Source organism: Panthera pardus, unplaced genomic scaffold, assembly GCF_024362965.1.
Source record: "Panthera pardus isolate Hobbes unplaced genomic scaffold, ASM2436296v1 HiC_scaffold_20, whole genome shotgun sequence".
Taxonomy (NCBI): domain Eukaryota; kingdom Metazoa; phylum Chordata; class Mammalia; order Carnivora; family Felidae; genus Panthera; species Panthera pardus.
The window spans coordinates 5,287,977-5,302,695 of NW_026526766.1; the positions used below are offsets into that span (position 1 = coordinate 5,287,977).

A 14,719-nucleotide genomic window follows, 5' to 3' on the forward strand; every position below is an offset into this window, starting at 1 on the left:
TCGGACGCTTAACCGGCTGAGCTGCCCAGGCGCCCCGGGGTTATTTTTAATACCAAACTAAACCATCGAATTAATTTAGGTTGACTTGCCTAAGCAAATGGTGGACCAGCAGCCACGGACAGCCGCTCCACGCCAGGTGCAGATGAAAAAAACCTCACTGAGCTGGATGAACATGATATGATGTGGCCCGATTCAACAGTTCAAAACTCCTACTTAAAAATGTCCCTTATTACCAGGAATTTCTTCCGATCTAATTTGCGCTTCAGATTATAGTGTATAACAGCTAAGTATTTTTCCATCATGCTGGTCACTTGAATTCCTTGGTCTGTCTCCTCATGCTTGAAAGCTAAGGTTATATTGCCTCTCAAAGCTGCCTTCCCACTTAACAGTTTGGAAATCTATGGAAATCGTACATTGTGGAACATTAGGGAAACATAATGTGCCCTTGTTGGGGTCTTGGGAAAAAATATTTCTGGAAAGAGCAATCATTTAAATTTTTCTTTTTTCAAAAGACAGCTTTGAGATTCTTTTCCCGCTTTCCCTTCTCTCCACTTGAAAAAGAGTTCCATTATTACCTTTTAACCATGCAAGACCACGAATCCATCATACTGACCGCTAGCCTGTGTGAGCTACTCAGGCACATCGTTTTTCTTTGTGTCGTAAACCATGAAAACGGATGACACGCAGGCGTTATAATTGATGAACTCCCAAGCCTCACGCATGGCTTCTCCATGGCTCCTTTTACCCTGTGTCGTCTGATGGAAGAAACCCTGAGGGTGAATGTGAGTAGGTAATTACCAAAAATAACGTCAGGTCCATCTAAGTCATTTTCCAGGAAAACGTTGAAATATAAAACGCCTGGCGAAAACATGATTAGAGGGGGGAAGAAAAAAACCTGTGGGATTCAAGTTGCTATAGGAACACTCATAGCCCCTTCAGTGAGCAGCGAGAGGGGATGATCTATTAAGCCTTTTTTTCTCCACCGAATATACCACTGCATTAGTCACGCTGACTCACAGTCTGTTCCCGTTCCTGCTAGATTTGGCATATTTGGTGATGTTTTTCATAGGCTTGGAGCCAGAGTTCTTTCCCTGGCCCGCGGGGTTCTCTTCCTTGGATCTCTGGATGTATTTGATGCATTTGGGGTCTGTGAGCACCAGTATGGCTGTTAGATTTTTCCCAGGGCAGGTCAGGGGCAGGGAGCGGGGGCGGTGGGGACGCCTCTGAGTTCCTGGTAGCACTACTTTGAGTTTTTAACCTTGGGTATGTATTAGCCATTAAACGTAATCAGAACGAACCTCACATGACTGTCTCCGGCCCCTATAATTTGGAAATATGGAGACCGAGCGCGTATGGACCAAACACATGTTACAGAGGAGGTTATGTGACTTGATGTTATAAATGTGGTTGAGTTAGGGCAACTCTGAAGCCAGCCTTTTGGCCACTCAGCCAGGGCCCTTTTATACCGTGGGAGGAGGTGTGTTTTCGGGGAAGGTAAAAGAAGTCAAGATGTTTTTCTTCTGTTGCAAACATTGTGGAGCACGTTTGGCTTGTTTCTAAATCCCCTTTTAGAATACAGGTAATCAATATGACAGAAATGCGTCCGAGTTGGCCAGCAGACATTTGTGGAGTTGTGGTTACTGCCGCGGATAGTTACGTTAGATACTTCAAGGCGCTGCGTGACTGCGTGCTGGCCACGAACGAGTTGCTGACACGCGATCAGTCCATTGTTGTCAAAAACGCTTACTTTTTATTATTTTGCATGATCACGTCAGCCGGTTATTCCTCAGATGTGTCTTCTACGTATTTCCTTGATTTCCAGAGAAAAAGATGCTCAGTCAGATGAGGAATGTGCTTCTTAAATGTTTGCTTATTATTTTTTTTATTTTTGAGAGGTGGGGGAGGGGCAGAGAGAAAGGGAGAGAGAGGATCCAAAGTGGGTTGTGCGTGGACAGCACAGAGCCCGACCCGATGCGGGGCTGGAACCCACGAACCGTGAGATCATGACCTGAGCCGAAGTCACATGCTTAACCGACTGAGCCACCCAAACGCCCCTAGGAATATGCTTATTAAAAAGTAAATGTAGGGCATCTGGGTGGCGCAGTCGGTTAAGCATCTGACTTCAGCTCAGGTCAGTATCTCACGGTTCGTGGGTTCGAGCCCCGCGTCGGGCTCTGTGCTGACAGCTCAGAGGCTGGAGCCTGCTTCGGATTCTGTATCTCCCTCTCTCACTCTGCCCCTCTGCCACTCACACTCAATCTGTTTCTTTCTCAAAACTAGATAAACATTCCAAAAATAAAAATAAATGTATACGCAGTAAACATTTGGCTTTCTTTTTACGGTAATGGAAAGAAATAAACTCAGGGAGAAGGAGTAGTGTTTACAATTGTGAGCGTTATAACACAGAACTTTAAAAATTGGCCCCAGACAATGTTGACCACATTCAGGGTGATACAAATCTCGGTAAAGAGAGTCTCTATTATTCACATTTTCTCAGTGACACTCATGTCGATTCTAACATCGAAGAGCTCGGATAGCTACGAACATAAAAGCCTTAATTCAGATAAAAGATGCTTCGGACTTTCGTATTTATATTTAATTCTTCCAACCTAGTCACAGTCTCTTTCTCCCTCCCACCCCGTTTCTGCCCACAAGACTCCACTGGGACCTCAGTGCAGCACAATGGCTCACATCTGGCCAGGGTCAAAAGCTCGGATGGAGAAAGCCCCCACCCTGTGGCTTTCAAGTACACAGCCAGCATGGACCAGCTCCAAGCCATAATCGACCGTGCGGACCATTGCCAACAGGAGCTGGCCTTCCACTGCAAGAAGTCAAGGCTTTCGGCTCGCCACGGTGAGTAATCAGCGTGCTCAGCCATCGTGGGCTGCAATGCCCACAGGTGGCCGTGGCTTGCCACGGATGCGTGAGAATCTGTGGCCATAATGCTCACGTCACAATCTGGAAGTCACAGAGATGCTTTTCCTCGGAGCAAAGAGCAAGGTCAATATCCTGCTCGAAGCTGTGAATGACCTGACGTGCCTTCCCAGTCCCCACTAGACAACTGGACAGTGGAAGCCTCCTTACGAGGTTATCTTAGAAAAGATTGCGGACGACATGCGTGGCTTAGTTCTCTCTCCGGGGGTGATTATTCCGTGAGATTCTTTTGCAGAGACCGAATGTAATTAGCGTCTGGGGTACTTATTAATTAGGGAACAACGTTAGTCTCATGCACCCCTTTCACACACCGTGCCTGCTCATGGTTCGTTTTTCATGCCCATTCTGCTCTTGAAAATTCTGCTTTTGGTGTTGTATTTTCTTCCTCTGAAATAGCTCATTCTTTCAGAATGTGCAGCCCCCACCCTGCTCGAATGAAACTCCTAGGTTTGTGGGAGGCTGATCAGACGTCTGGGGAGAGGAGCGAGCAGAGGGCGGTAGTCAGGGTCCCCCGGGGTTCACGTTCCGAGCCCATCACTCAGCAGCCAGGGGAGCTGGGACCTTGCTTCGTCCCTCAGAGCCTTCAGCTCTCAGACACTCACCTTGCCAGGCCTTACTCGCACAACGTAGAAATTGCACCAAGTCAAATGCTACTTATCCGCATCTCTCCAATTTATTGAATTTATAGTTCGTGCTGGAGGGCTCAGCGCGTACTGTGAGCTGATTGCTGCTAAATAGACGACTGAGCTAAAATGGAATATTCCCCGAAGAAGGAGGAAGCGGGCCCCGGGAGAGTGAGGCAGTGCTGTGGAACAAGGCGGGTTGGGCTGTCTCACCAGGGAAACGAGGCGAAAGCAGGGCAGGGTGTGCGAGCCCCTAACACAGTCCGAAAACAAACCCACCGGGTGAGTCTGGGAGCAAACTCCCGCACGTGGTCTGTCCCAGAACCTGGACACCGCTGCCTCAGTAGAGAATTCCCACTTGGAAGGCCGGTGTCCGCCTGTTGATTTGCAAGCGATCACTCCTCAATTGTCATCCTTTCCATATCAATACAGAAAGCAGCAGCAACAGCAGCAGCAAAAACAAGTATTTAATCGGGGTTGGGGTAAAGGTGGAAAGAGAAAACGCTTTCCAACTCGTTGAACACTCGCTAAAGGGACAAAGTGAGGGATTTTTATCTGTACACACTCAAGCAGCTGCTTTTCTTTCTTTCTTTCTTTTTTTAACCTTTTTTATTTTTGAGAGAGAGAGCACAAGCAGGGGAGGGGCAGAGAGAGAGGGAGACGCAGAATCCGACGCAGGTTCCAGGCTCCGAGCGGTCAGCACAGGGCCCGACGCGGGGCTCGAACTCACCGACCTCGAGATCATGACCTGAGCTGAAGTCGGACGCTCAACCCACCGAGCCACCCAGGCGCCCTGCAGCTGCATTTCTGATATTCTGCCACTGGCCAATTTGTAGCACAAAGTCAATATAGACAAATTCGGTGCAGACCTGTGTATTCCAGAGTCTCTTAATTACAGTACACACGAGGTTGGCCTAAAATAGTGTAGCCTAACACACCTGACACTTGTTGCACACTGATTTGCTGTGTGTTATTGATAGACACGAGCAGACGTGGGGGGCATGACGCTACCCTGTGCGAAAGGAGTGGCCACAACCAGCCTTCCCCTGGAGCCTTCGCTAGAATGTCGCCATGGCAAAAATCGCTCAAGGCGGCTGCACTGTGGGGACCACGTAGCTCAAGAACGTCATAAAACGCATTGGGGAATGAGAGTCGACATCCACTTTCCCCCAAGAATTTCCCTCTGTTCAAATTCTGAGACATTGCCAGGAGCCTGAGGTCTTGTTAATTGTGAGAGGAGATGAAGCAGGGCCGGGGCCCGCTGCAGCAACCCCTGTGTCCTGCGGTTTCCGGGAGGGCTAGTGGGGAGCAGATGGGCCTTGACTCTTGTTAGGGTCCCTCAGCGTCTTCCTTTAGCAGCTGTTAGGTCTCTAGGCTATAGATGGCTTCAGGGGATGTGATTATGGGTGGCTAAAGAGGGAGCTTGGGGGGTGGTAAGTGCTGATTTCAGGTAACTTGGGTCTCCGTACTGTGGACACTAAGGTCCCTGAGGATTGTAGTTATGGCTGGCGTGAAGGACAGCCAACCAGGGACCGACGATGGGGGCCGGGAAGCCACGTTCCTTTCCATTTCGGCTCTAGTTCTTCTTCGTGTTGTTCTTACTGATTCCTCATGCAAATTCTCCAGATTTCTCAAAGAAATCTTGAATGGAGCCAAATGCATCCTGTACCATTAGCAACCCCCGAGGCTTCTTACTTTATAGAGAAAATGAAAAATTCCGATGTAAACAAACAATTGTGCATTTAGGTGCAATGATTCTTTTCGCTCCTCGATCTAGGAAAGAGTGAGTGTTGAATAATCATGTTTTCCAAATGGTGTTTTGAAAAATATCTGTTATGTTGAAAAGCTCTTCTACCCCCTACAGATAAGTTTTCAACACACTGGGGGCGGGGGGGAAGACCGCGGATATTGATTTCTTGGTATACATCTCCCCCAGTGGGCCTGTGGTGGGTGGTAATGAATGTGGCCAGTGTGTTTGCAAGCTGGGAGGTTGCGGGCAGACGTGAAGTCTCATGGGACAGGGAGCCATGATGAGCAGGGGTGGTTGTAAGTTAGGGAGAAGCTGGGATGTCTTCCAGATGCCCGGTGGGGGGCGGGGGGTGCTGGATGGGGACGGCCCGAGGGTTTGACAGAGCACGCTACAATGGACCAGCATCTCTGCAGGCCCACTGAGGGATGTCGCTTCCATTGGCCCTCCTGCTCTGATGCTCTGTTTATTAGGTACTGTTTTCCTCCACGCTCCTGAAGGCCCACCTTCCTGACCATCCTCAACCTCCAGGTGGCCTACAGTCCCACCCTGGGGCCTCAGCAGCGGGTTAATTGCGGGTTGTACTAGGAAGAAAGTTGTGCTAAAGAATTGAGCTGTGGTAACCGCAGTTGTCCTGAGCCTGGGACGCACCCCAGGCATGGAGAAGGCTCGTCAGGACCTTGTCCGTAGTTTCCAACTACGAAGCCAACCCATTCAGTATAAGAAGAAACACATGTCTCCATGAGGCTTCTAAGACCTGACAGGAAGGACCAGTGTTTTCCGCTAATAAAGTGAAAGACATCCATGTTTTGCATGATATTATGTTATTTCAATGGCGTCTTAGGCTCTCGAACAGATTTTAGACTCAGTGTATAAATCACTCTGGTTTTCTTTAGTTTTTTTTTTTTTTTTTCTTAATGAGAATTCTTTTGTGAATGTTATTTTCAAATAAATTAGGTCATTGGAGTCCTCAAGAGAAATACGTAAATATCACGCCTGGATTGAGTTAGGGGCCGCTTGCTCATTTTCTAATAAAAGTAAAACATATGGTGAGAATGTAAGTCTTGATATGGAAATATTCTTTAAACAGTTGGAAATCCTCTTAAAAATTATCCTGTGGCGGAGTTAACATCTGCTCACATCTAAAAGAGTCGCTGTGTTTGAAATAGAGGGGAGCAAAGGACTGTGCTGGGGAGGCAGGCAGTGGGGGGCAAAGTAGGTGTCACTTTTCTCATACTTGTCTTTCAGATGGAACCCCAGTGAGCTGGTGGGTTGGAAGAACCAATGAAACACACACTTACTGGGGAGGTTCTCTGCCTGATGCTCAAAAATGTGCTTGTGGATTACAGGGGAACTGCCTTGATTCTCAATATTACTGCAACTGTGATGCTGACCGGAATGAATGGTGATTTCCATATAATTTCCCTGTGCAAACTGTAATTTTTTTGTTGCTTAAACGATGTGACTTAGGCAGACATTGGACAAGACAGTTCTATAAAGAGAAAAGATTAAAGGATTCCCTAGCAAGCTCAAAGTAGAAGCTTTGATGTGTGCAGTGTAATTAATCTGAAGCCTAAAGTGGTAGGGAGCTGTTTCTGTTTACCTGTGAATAACTAATCATGTCCATTTTATTTTTTGTTTCTAATAAGACAGAATAGGAATACCAGGTTAACGTCTCCCATTCGCCGAAAGTAAAATACGCAGACTTCCGAAAGTTCAGTTTAACCCAGTTAATAAGATGATTGCCCCACGGTTGACCCAGGGTTGTTTGCTGAACTCCCTCGCTGCTGGCCGTGCTTTTAAATGGCCACGTTGGGGAAACCAGACACGGTCTGGCTTGCACGAAAGGGGAGGTGTGGAACACAAGCCTCTCCGTACCGCTGGAGGTCTCAGGAGGCTTCCAGACCCAAAAAAAGAAGGCGGAAGGCGACAGCTCTTCCTGCTAGCACCCTAGGTAGCAAGAAATAACTCCCTGAAAACTCACGTCTACAGACTTTCCCTCACGCAGCTTTGGAGTCCAGTGTCACCCGATCCTTGAATTAAGTTAGTGGGGCCGCAGGTTGGCAACGGCGGTGGCTCATCATAGAATTCCTTGACATTCTTACTGGAGGGCATTCCTGCGGGTAAAGGATTCCCACAGATAGAATGCTACCAAACTGGAGCTCGCAACCCAGTGCTACAGAGCCCCAGGGGACAGAAGTGGGAGGCAGAAGACACCACAGAGTAAATAGATGCCTAAAAATTCCAGATCACGGATACATTAAGAACGTAAGATAAAATCAACGTGGGGAACCGTTTGAAGAATAAGCAGTGGAACTGAAACACGAGAAAGCAATGAGAAAATACTGTTGACGGAGGTGATTGTGATTTACGGAAGAACCAAATGAATGTTTACAAATGAGAATATTATTATCGTTGAAATTCAAGACTTGTTGGATCAGGTAGTGGACACAGGTGATCAGAAAACTGGGGAAGTGGAAAACGTGTGGATTGTAGTGTAGAGAGACACACGGTGGCAGGAAGAAAGACAGCGACATGGAGGGGTGGTGTGGAGAAGGTCGAACAGGCATCTGAGTCAAGTTTCAAAAGAGAAGATTGGAGATCATCAAGGGCGATAATCAAATAGCCAAGAAATGCCCAGATGGGAGAAACTACCGGAAACCCAAGCAGGATAAGTAAAAGCCAGTCCATCGCCAGACACATCACGGTGAAACCAAAGAAAATTAAAGAGAACGTTAAAGGGAGCAGAGGTGAAAGGAAGTCGGAGCCAGCAGGCCCCTCCCACCCCTCCATGGAACCCAGCGCCACCCACGGGTGCTGGCTCTCCCCTCGCCGTGCACTAGGAAGATGTCCCATTCCAAGCGTGTCCCCAGCTGAGATACAGTGAACGCCCGGACAGACAGACAGACAGACAGACGCTGAAGGAGCATACGCCACCAGCAGACTCCACAAGAGGAAGTTTGAAGAATGATTTTCAGCATGAGAGTAGGTGATCTTGTAGGAGAGTCTCAGGCGCTAGAAGAAATATTGAGTAAAGAAATGTGTAAACTGAGAGGTTAAGAAAATAGGAGATGCATACTGGACACGAGTTGTATATCACAGTATATACGGAATTGAAACGGGAGGAGGCATTCCAATCCCATTACAAAATGATTGTGATTGACAAAGGAATTAAATTTAGAAATGAAAATGTTATTGAAACTTAAAACTTGTTTCGTAGATATTTGTCAGCATTATTGCACTGTTCGTAGGACATACGATTAAAATTTTAAGTGTGGCCACTAAAGACTAGCCATGGAGAGTGCAGTATTCAAAAGGGATTTTTGTTTCATTGTAATTTTTTTTAATAAAGCTTATTTATTTATTTTGAGAGAGACAGAGACAGCACGAGTGGGAGAGGGGCAGAGAGAGAGGAAGAGAGAGAATCCCCAGCAGGCTCCACACTGTCAGCCCAGAGCCTGATGTGGGAATCCAACCCACAAAGCTGTGAGATCATGACCTGAGCCCAAAGCAGCAATAGGACGCTTGACCATCTGAGCCCCCCAGGCGCCCCCAAAATGGGATTTTAAAAACCTAGTTAGTTCAAAAGAAGGGAGGAAATAAAATCTAGAAAAGAGGAAACAACAGGCAACAAAATAACAGCAACAAAAAAATGAATAATCATGCACAGTAAATGTGACCAAAATAGCCATTTAAATCCAGATAGATCATATTGAACTAAGAATAAGTGTATTTCATTTGTACACCTAGAAACGTCGAAAGCAAAATGCTGAACACAAGTTTTCCAAGCAAGTACGAACAGAAGTAAGTAAAGTTTTAAAGTCTTAGTATGGGAGACGATTACTATCACTATATAATAATGCTTTTTAATTTCACCAAAAAACCCCGTAACGATCCTAAATTTGTTCCTGATAAAAATGAGTCAAAATACATATAGAAAATAATTTACCCAACTGAAAGAAGGAATATACAAATCGACCATTGTAGGAAGACATTTAAACATACATCTGTTAACAATTGGTAAATCATGTGGACAAAAATTATTAAGCATACAGAATATTTTTAAATGAAATCAACAGCTTGTTTTGGTAGCCAGCTAAAATTATAGAATATATAATTTTCTCAGCCACACGTGGCACATTTTTGCAAGTTGATTGTTCTGATATTCTGTAAAGCAAAACCCCCCACATTTTGTAATAGTTGTTATCTTATGGACAATTTCTCTGATTACAGTGCAGTTAGGTTAGAAATGAATAGGAGAGGGATAAAAAATATAGGAGGCATTTGAAAACCGCACATGATTAGAAACAAGGAAATGAAGATCACATTATTCATAGACAATATGGTTGTCGACCAGGACAACTCAAGAGCATATACAGAAATATTATGAAATTAATCAGAATTTATTTAGTAGGGCTACTTACTGAATCTTAGGATAACTGGATTCCTATGAAGAACGTGTTAAGTATAAGACGATATTATACAAACTACTCGCAAAATCAGCAAAAAGAGTGTAGTACTCTGGAATAAAGATGACACAATTATGGAAAATTTTTAGGGAAAAGACATCGTAAAACTTTATTGTGAGACTCTAAGAAGACATAAGCAAATGGAGGTATCACACAATGGCCGTGAGTGAGAAAAATATGTAGTTCCTTGATTCCATTTAATGCCAACGCCAAACATGTGCTTCGTGTTTGGGTCAGTGACAAGCTGGGAAAAAGTACTTGGAAAAGCCATGCTAAATAACAACGGAAGACGGAAACAAGGAGAGGAGACGGGCCTTGCTGGACGTGAAGTGTCACATTGCCGCAGTAATTAAACCGCCCGGGTTTGTCAACGGGTTTGTCAAATAGAATAGCAAAACCCAAGAGCGAGCCTGGGAGCTCTCAAAATATGCGACTCGGGGTGGTGATAATTAGGTTGTCTCCGGTCTCTCTTTTCCCCCGAACAATTAGGAAATGTGAAAGCCGACCCAATATTTGTTCCCTGTGGCTTTTCCAACAATTCCAAGTCGTGACAGCCCCGTTAGACTTCAGAAAGTCCCCTGCAGAACAGCCAGCAAGTAAGAATAATCTCTGGAGTGCTTGGGACTGAAAACAAAAGAGAAGTGGCTTTGGAAGTTCTCTTACTGAATGCTTGGAACCTATCGTGAGAAATCATCATGCCTAGACATGCAAAGCTTCCAACTTTTGAAAACAATAGAGAAGCAAGAAGAAAACTGAGCTAGAACTAAATTAGGCAATTTCGAATGAATCTAGTGACCATGGCAATGAATAACATCCTACGTGAAGCGTAGGCAATTGGCAATGACCTGTGCTGATAAATTTTAAAATCGGAGCTGTTTCAAATTTCCTCCGAATCAGGAAGTTACTTTACAAACAATGGAATGAAAAAAGAACTTAGTACAATATCTGCCTTCCGACACACAGTTACCTTTTATGATTTTCCTTAGGTTTTTTTCAGGACTCTGTGCTTTGTCATTGCTAAAAACAGTTAAAAGCGTAGCTTTTTCACTGCATTATAAATGTAGCTTTTAAATGGTTCTTTAAAATTCAGGGATCCTCAATGAATAACTAATACACTTATGTTTTTACTCTAGAATGTTCTACCAAGATAGCAATGACAAGAATTAAAATGCCTATTTGTAACACTGATTGATATTTAACACGAGGAATTAATTCGGTGCATTATCCCCACATTTATAATAAGATATATTTTCAGATTGACTCCCCCCATAATCCATGGAATCTTCTAGCTGGTGACCACCTGTTCCCAACAAAGCCAGGAGTTATGTGTTTGGGATGTGTGCTTTCACCCACAGAAATTGCAGGGCCTTAACCAGATAAAGCCGTGCGGCTTTATTTAGTCTGGTTTTTGGGAAACACTCTGATTGAAAAAAAAAAATTGTTTCTTAACTTTCAGGATATCTAGTTCAAATTTTTCATGTCTTACCATAGGCACTGCCAGTCACGTTGTTACATTTTTTAAGCAAAATAAAAATGTTAATAATTTTCAACTTCCTGCCTTAAAAGAATTACTTTGATGCCTAATCAGAACTGGAATAATTAGCCATTAAGTTATGCAGATTCTTTTTTGCAGCAAAGCTATTGGGCTGAACCGTTTGAAATGGCTGATTGTTTCGACTTGCAAAATTGTCAGTTTCAAGTGCTTCCATTTTGTACCTATAAGAGTGAGTGGTGGCTTTGTAATTGTTTGACATGAAAACTTCCTAGGTTCTGCACAGATACAGGGCATCAGAATGACACATGAGATGAATTATTAAATCAAAAGTACAATTGTATATTGAAATATACAGTAAAAATATGAACAGCTTACAATGTGCAGAAAAGTCTTCTTTCTTCCTCCAGAGAGGTGGTTGGTGGTCAGCTGGCTTACAATCCAGGACCTCTGGCCCTTATTCTAGTTTTCGTTGTATTGGAACCATAGCTACGAATGCTGTCTTAAATATTCACTTACATGATTTGGTTATATTACAATTATATTTTTGTTATAGTTACAATATCTGCTAGGTTTCTTGGGGACATTGTTCGTGGTTTTTATGTCCACGTCCCCAAAACACAGGGCCGGACAAGTAGAAGCTGTTTAGTAAGTGTTGGTCGAATGGATGGATGGTGACAGCCATGGACAAAGCACTTCCCGTGAATTATCTCATTTATTAATTTTAATTGCACATTGTATCATCCTTTAGATTTGGTTTTGAATCAGTGTTTTGTTTTGGGGTTGGTTTGTTTTTTCATTTGTTTTTAAATTTATGGCATCAATAAAAAAGGAAATGCCTAGTAACCGCAGTAGGAATTTTGGAAAATATAGTAAAAAAAAAAAAAAAAAATCTAAGAATTGAAAACCTAAATCTTATCAGTCAGATTTTTTTTTTTTTTTTTAATGAAGCCAGACAGATCTTGCATGTGAAAGTTCTGCATTTAAATCTTACACGGCGGCTAAATTGGAAAGAGCAGTGAACTGCTTAATTGCAGTGAAAGTGTAATCTCACGCCAGCATGAGGCTCATGATTTTGGACCTGGCCACTTTCCTTCCCTGGGGTCACGTAGACAAACAAAGGTCTCGGGTCCTCAGACGACCTTATTAAAATACGTTACCGTGTAAGGGGTCAGATGAGCCGTTTGATTTCCCACTGTTACGTAGTCACACATTTAGCTAAATACCTTCTTGAACTGCATTGAAAGACTGTTACTTCTCCGGGTATCGTTGAGAATAATGTTAAGGTGGTCGTATTTGTTTTGTAGGACCAGCGACACAGTAGTCCTTTCCCATAAGGAGCACCTGCCGGTCATTCAGGTTGTGATGAGAGACACAGGCCGACCACATTCAGAAGCCGCGTATGCGCTGGGGCCTCTGCTCTGCTGGGGGGACAGTAAGTAGTGGGAAGAGGAACTGTCTTGACCCCTGAAAACACGTGTCAGGGTTTCAGGAGAAATATAGCTGCCCACGTTCATGAAAACACTACCTACCCTGATAATCCATATTTCATTAGAAATGTGTTAACTTAATAAACGAAGTGTGTGCTGTCATCGTAACTGAGGAAGAAAAGTGAGAAAATGACATTACCTTTGGAGTAGTGACCTTTCTGCAGTATTGAAATCAGACTCTTGCTGCGAATACTCATGGAATCATCTGAAATATTCTATCACCTGGTCAGCAAACATCTAACGTATACAGCTAAGTATAAGGCACTTGGCTGAGTGCTGAGATGCCTAAAATTGGTAAGATGATGAGAAATGGGGTGACAGGACCCATCAAGTGTACCTGTTCATTCATACCTGTTGGCAATTCTGAAAACCTCAGTGGTTCTGACCACTTACCCTCCAGCTACATCTGGATTTCTTTCATAGCCTTCCTTCTCCCAAACTAATTGAAATAAAATACATCGGTTCTGCATTTAATTTACCTCTTTCTAACCCCTCAGACCTTCTCCTCTGTCACTCCCTAGAAACTGCTTTTTCCAGCTCACTAATGAGACCTCGATATTGCTAAATCCAAATTTTATTCTCCGGTGTTGTCTGAGTTGACCTTTATCGGCCACTTTGGTCTCCTTTCCTGGTTCGCCTCCTTACTGCCAACATACCACAACGTTCTGGGTTCCCTCCATCTTCCTTCACTTCACCAGTGGCATCGTGTTTTGGGGTCCCCCAAGCTTCAGCCCCCCTTCTCTCTGCCCTCCAGCTGTTCCCAACAGGCCCATTGGGGACATTGGCATGACACGTACCACACTGATGTCAGTGAGTCCCCCGTCTACGCCTCAAGCCCAGTCTCCCTGAACTCCCAGCCCTGACATCCAGCTGGCTGTTCGGTACCTTGGGTTGTATTTCCCTAGGCATTGCGAAATCAGTTTGTTGAAAATGAGGGGAAAAAGTGTTTCCACAACAACCTTCTCCACCTCGGTACACGGCAACTCCATTCTCCCTTTGCTTAGACTGAAAACATGGCGGTCACTCACAACGTCTTTCTTTTCCCAACACACCTCTAATTCACCCACAAGTCGTGTTGTTTCCAACTTCAAAATGGATCCGAATCCACCTTCGTGACCACCAGCACCTGGGTTGTTGCTGCGGCTTCGCCGGCCTGCCCGCTGCTGCCTTTTCCCCACCGAGCTGATTCTCCACCTGACAGCCAGGCGCCCAGGTCAGGCCATGTCGGTCCTCTGCCCCGAACTCTGCGGTGGCACTCACGTCAGAGGAGAGGCCGAAGCACAACGTCCACCGAGGCTGCGGTGGCCACGTGGCCTTCTGAGCCCGTGGAGCCACACAGCCCATCCCGTAGGAGATGTTGCCTTGTGAAGAAATCCTGACACTTCTCAACCTTGCTATTGAGAAAAAGTAAGCGTTTCCTATCTCGGACAACGTCAGTTTTGAGACGTGGAAAGTCAAAATGTGAAGAACGTAGTCACGTGCCTTGACTGATGGTAGTAGGAAGAGATTTTTTTCCACTTGTGATCTTAAAAGGCAGACCACGGTTCTGTTTCTGGATAAGATGAAGTTAGCACGTCCCGGCTCCCCTCTCCCCGTGGGTCCCCCTCTAAAACCTGGACAGGATGCCTTGAAGCAGCCGTCTCGGGACGCTGGGAAGCAATAGCAGCAAGAAAGAGAAACCAGAATGCACCATTTACGTTTCCCCCCAGCATCGCTCGGCCTTGGTCCCAGATGCGGACTTGGGTCACAGACAGATAGGGTTCCAAGAGAAGCCCTCTAGCCCCGACCGGAGGAGAGAACAGAGGAGTCCCAACTCTCAGGGAATGCAGGGATCCCAGTTCCCTCTTTTCCTGGTGTTTTCTGAGGCCCCAGTCCCCAGGCAGAGCCATGGAAATAGCAACACAAGTTGCCCCGGGAGCTCGCAAGAGCCAGAACTTCAGAAAGGACCTTTTGCTCTGAATAGG

The 14,719-nt window shown here is 45.1% G+C and overlaps 1 protein-coding gene across 4 annotated transcripts in view; it reads left to right on the forward strand.

Moving 5' to 3' along the window:
- Positions 1-14,719, forward strand: part of LOC109275508 (contactin-associated protein-like 3) — a 192,761-nt gene that overhangs the window by 144,448 nt on the left and 33,594 nt on the right. For 3 of the 4 annotated variants that reach the window (XM_053907748.1, XM_053907749.1, XM_053907751.1), the window contains 3 exons: positions 2,656-2,853; positions 6,553-6,709; positions 12,573-12,700. In XM_053907748.1, the coding sequence (XP_053763723.1) occupies positions 2,656-2,853; positions 6,553-6,709; positions 12,573-12,700 (483 nt within the window). The remainder of the gene's footprint in view (positions 1-2,655; positions 2,854-6,552; positions 6,710-12,572; positions 12,701-14,719) is intronic. The other variant, XM_053907750.1, reaches the window with a different exon arrangement.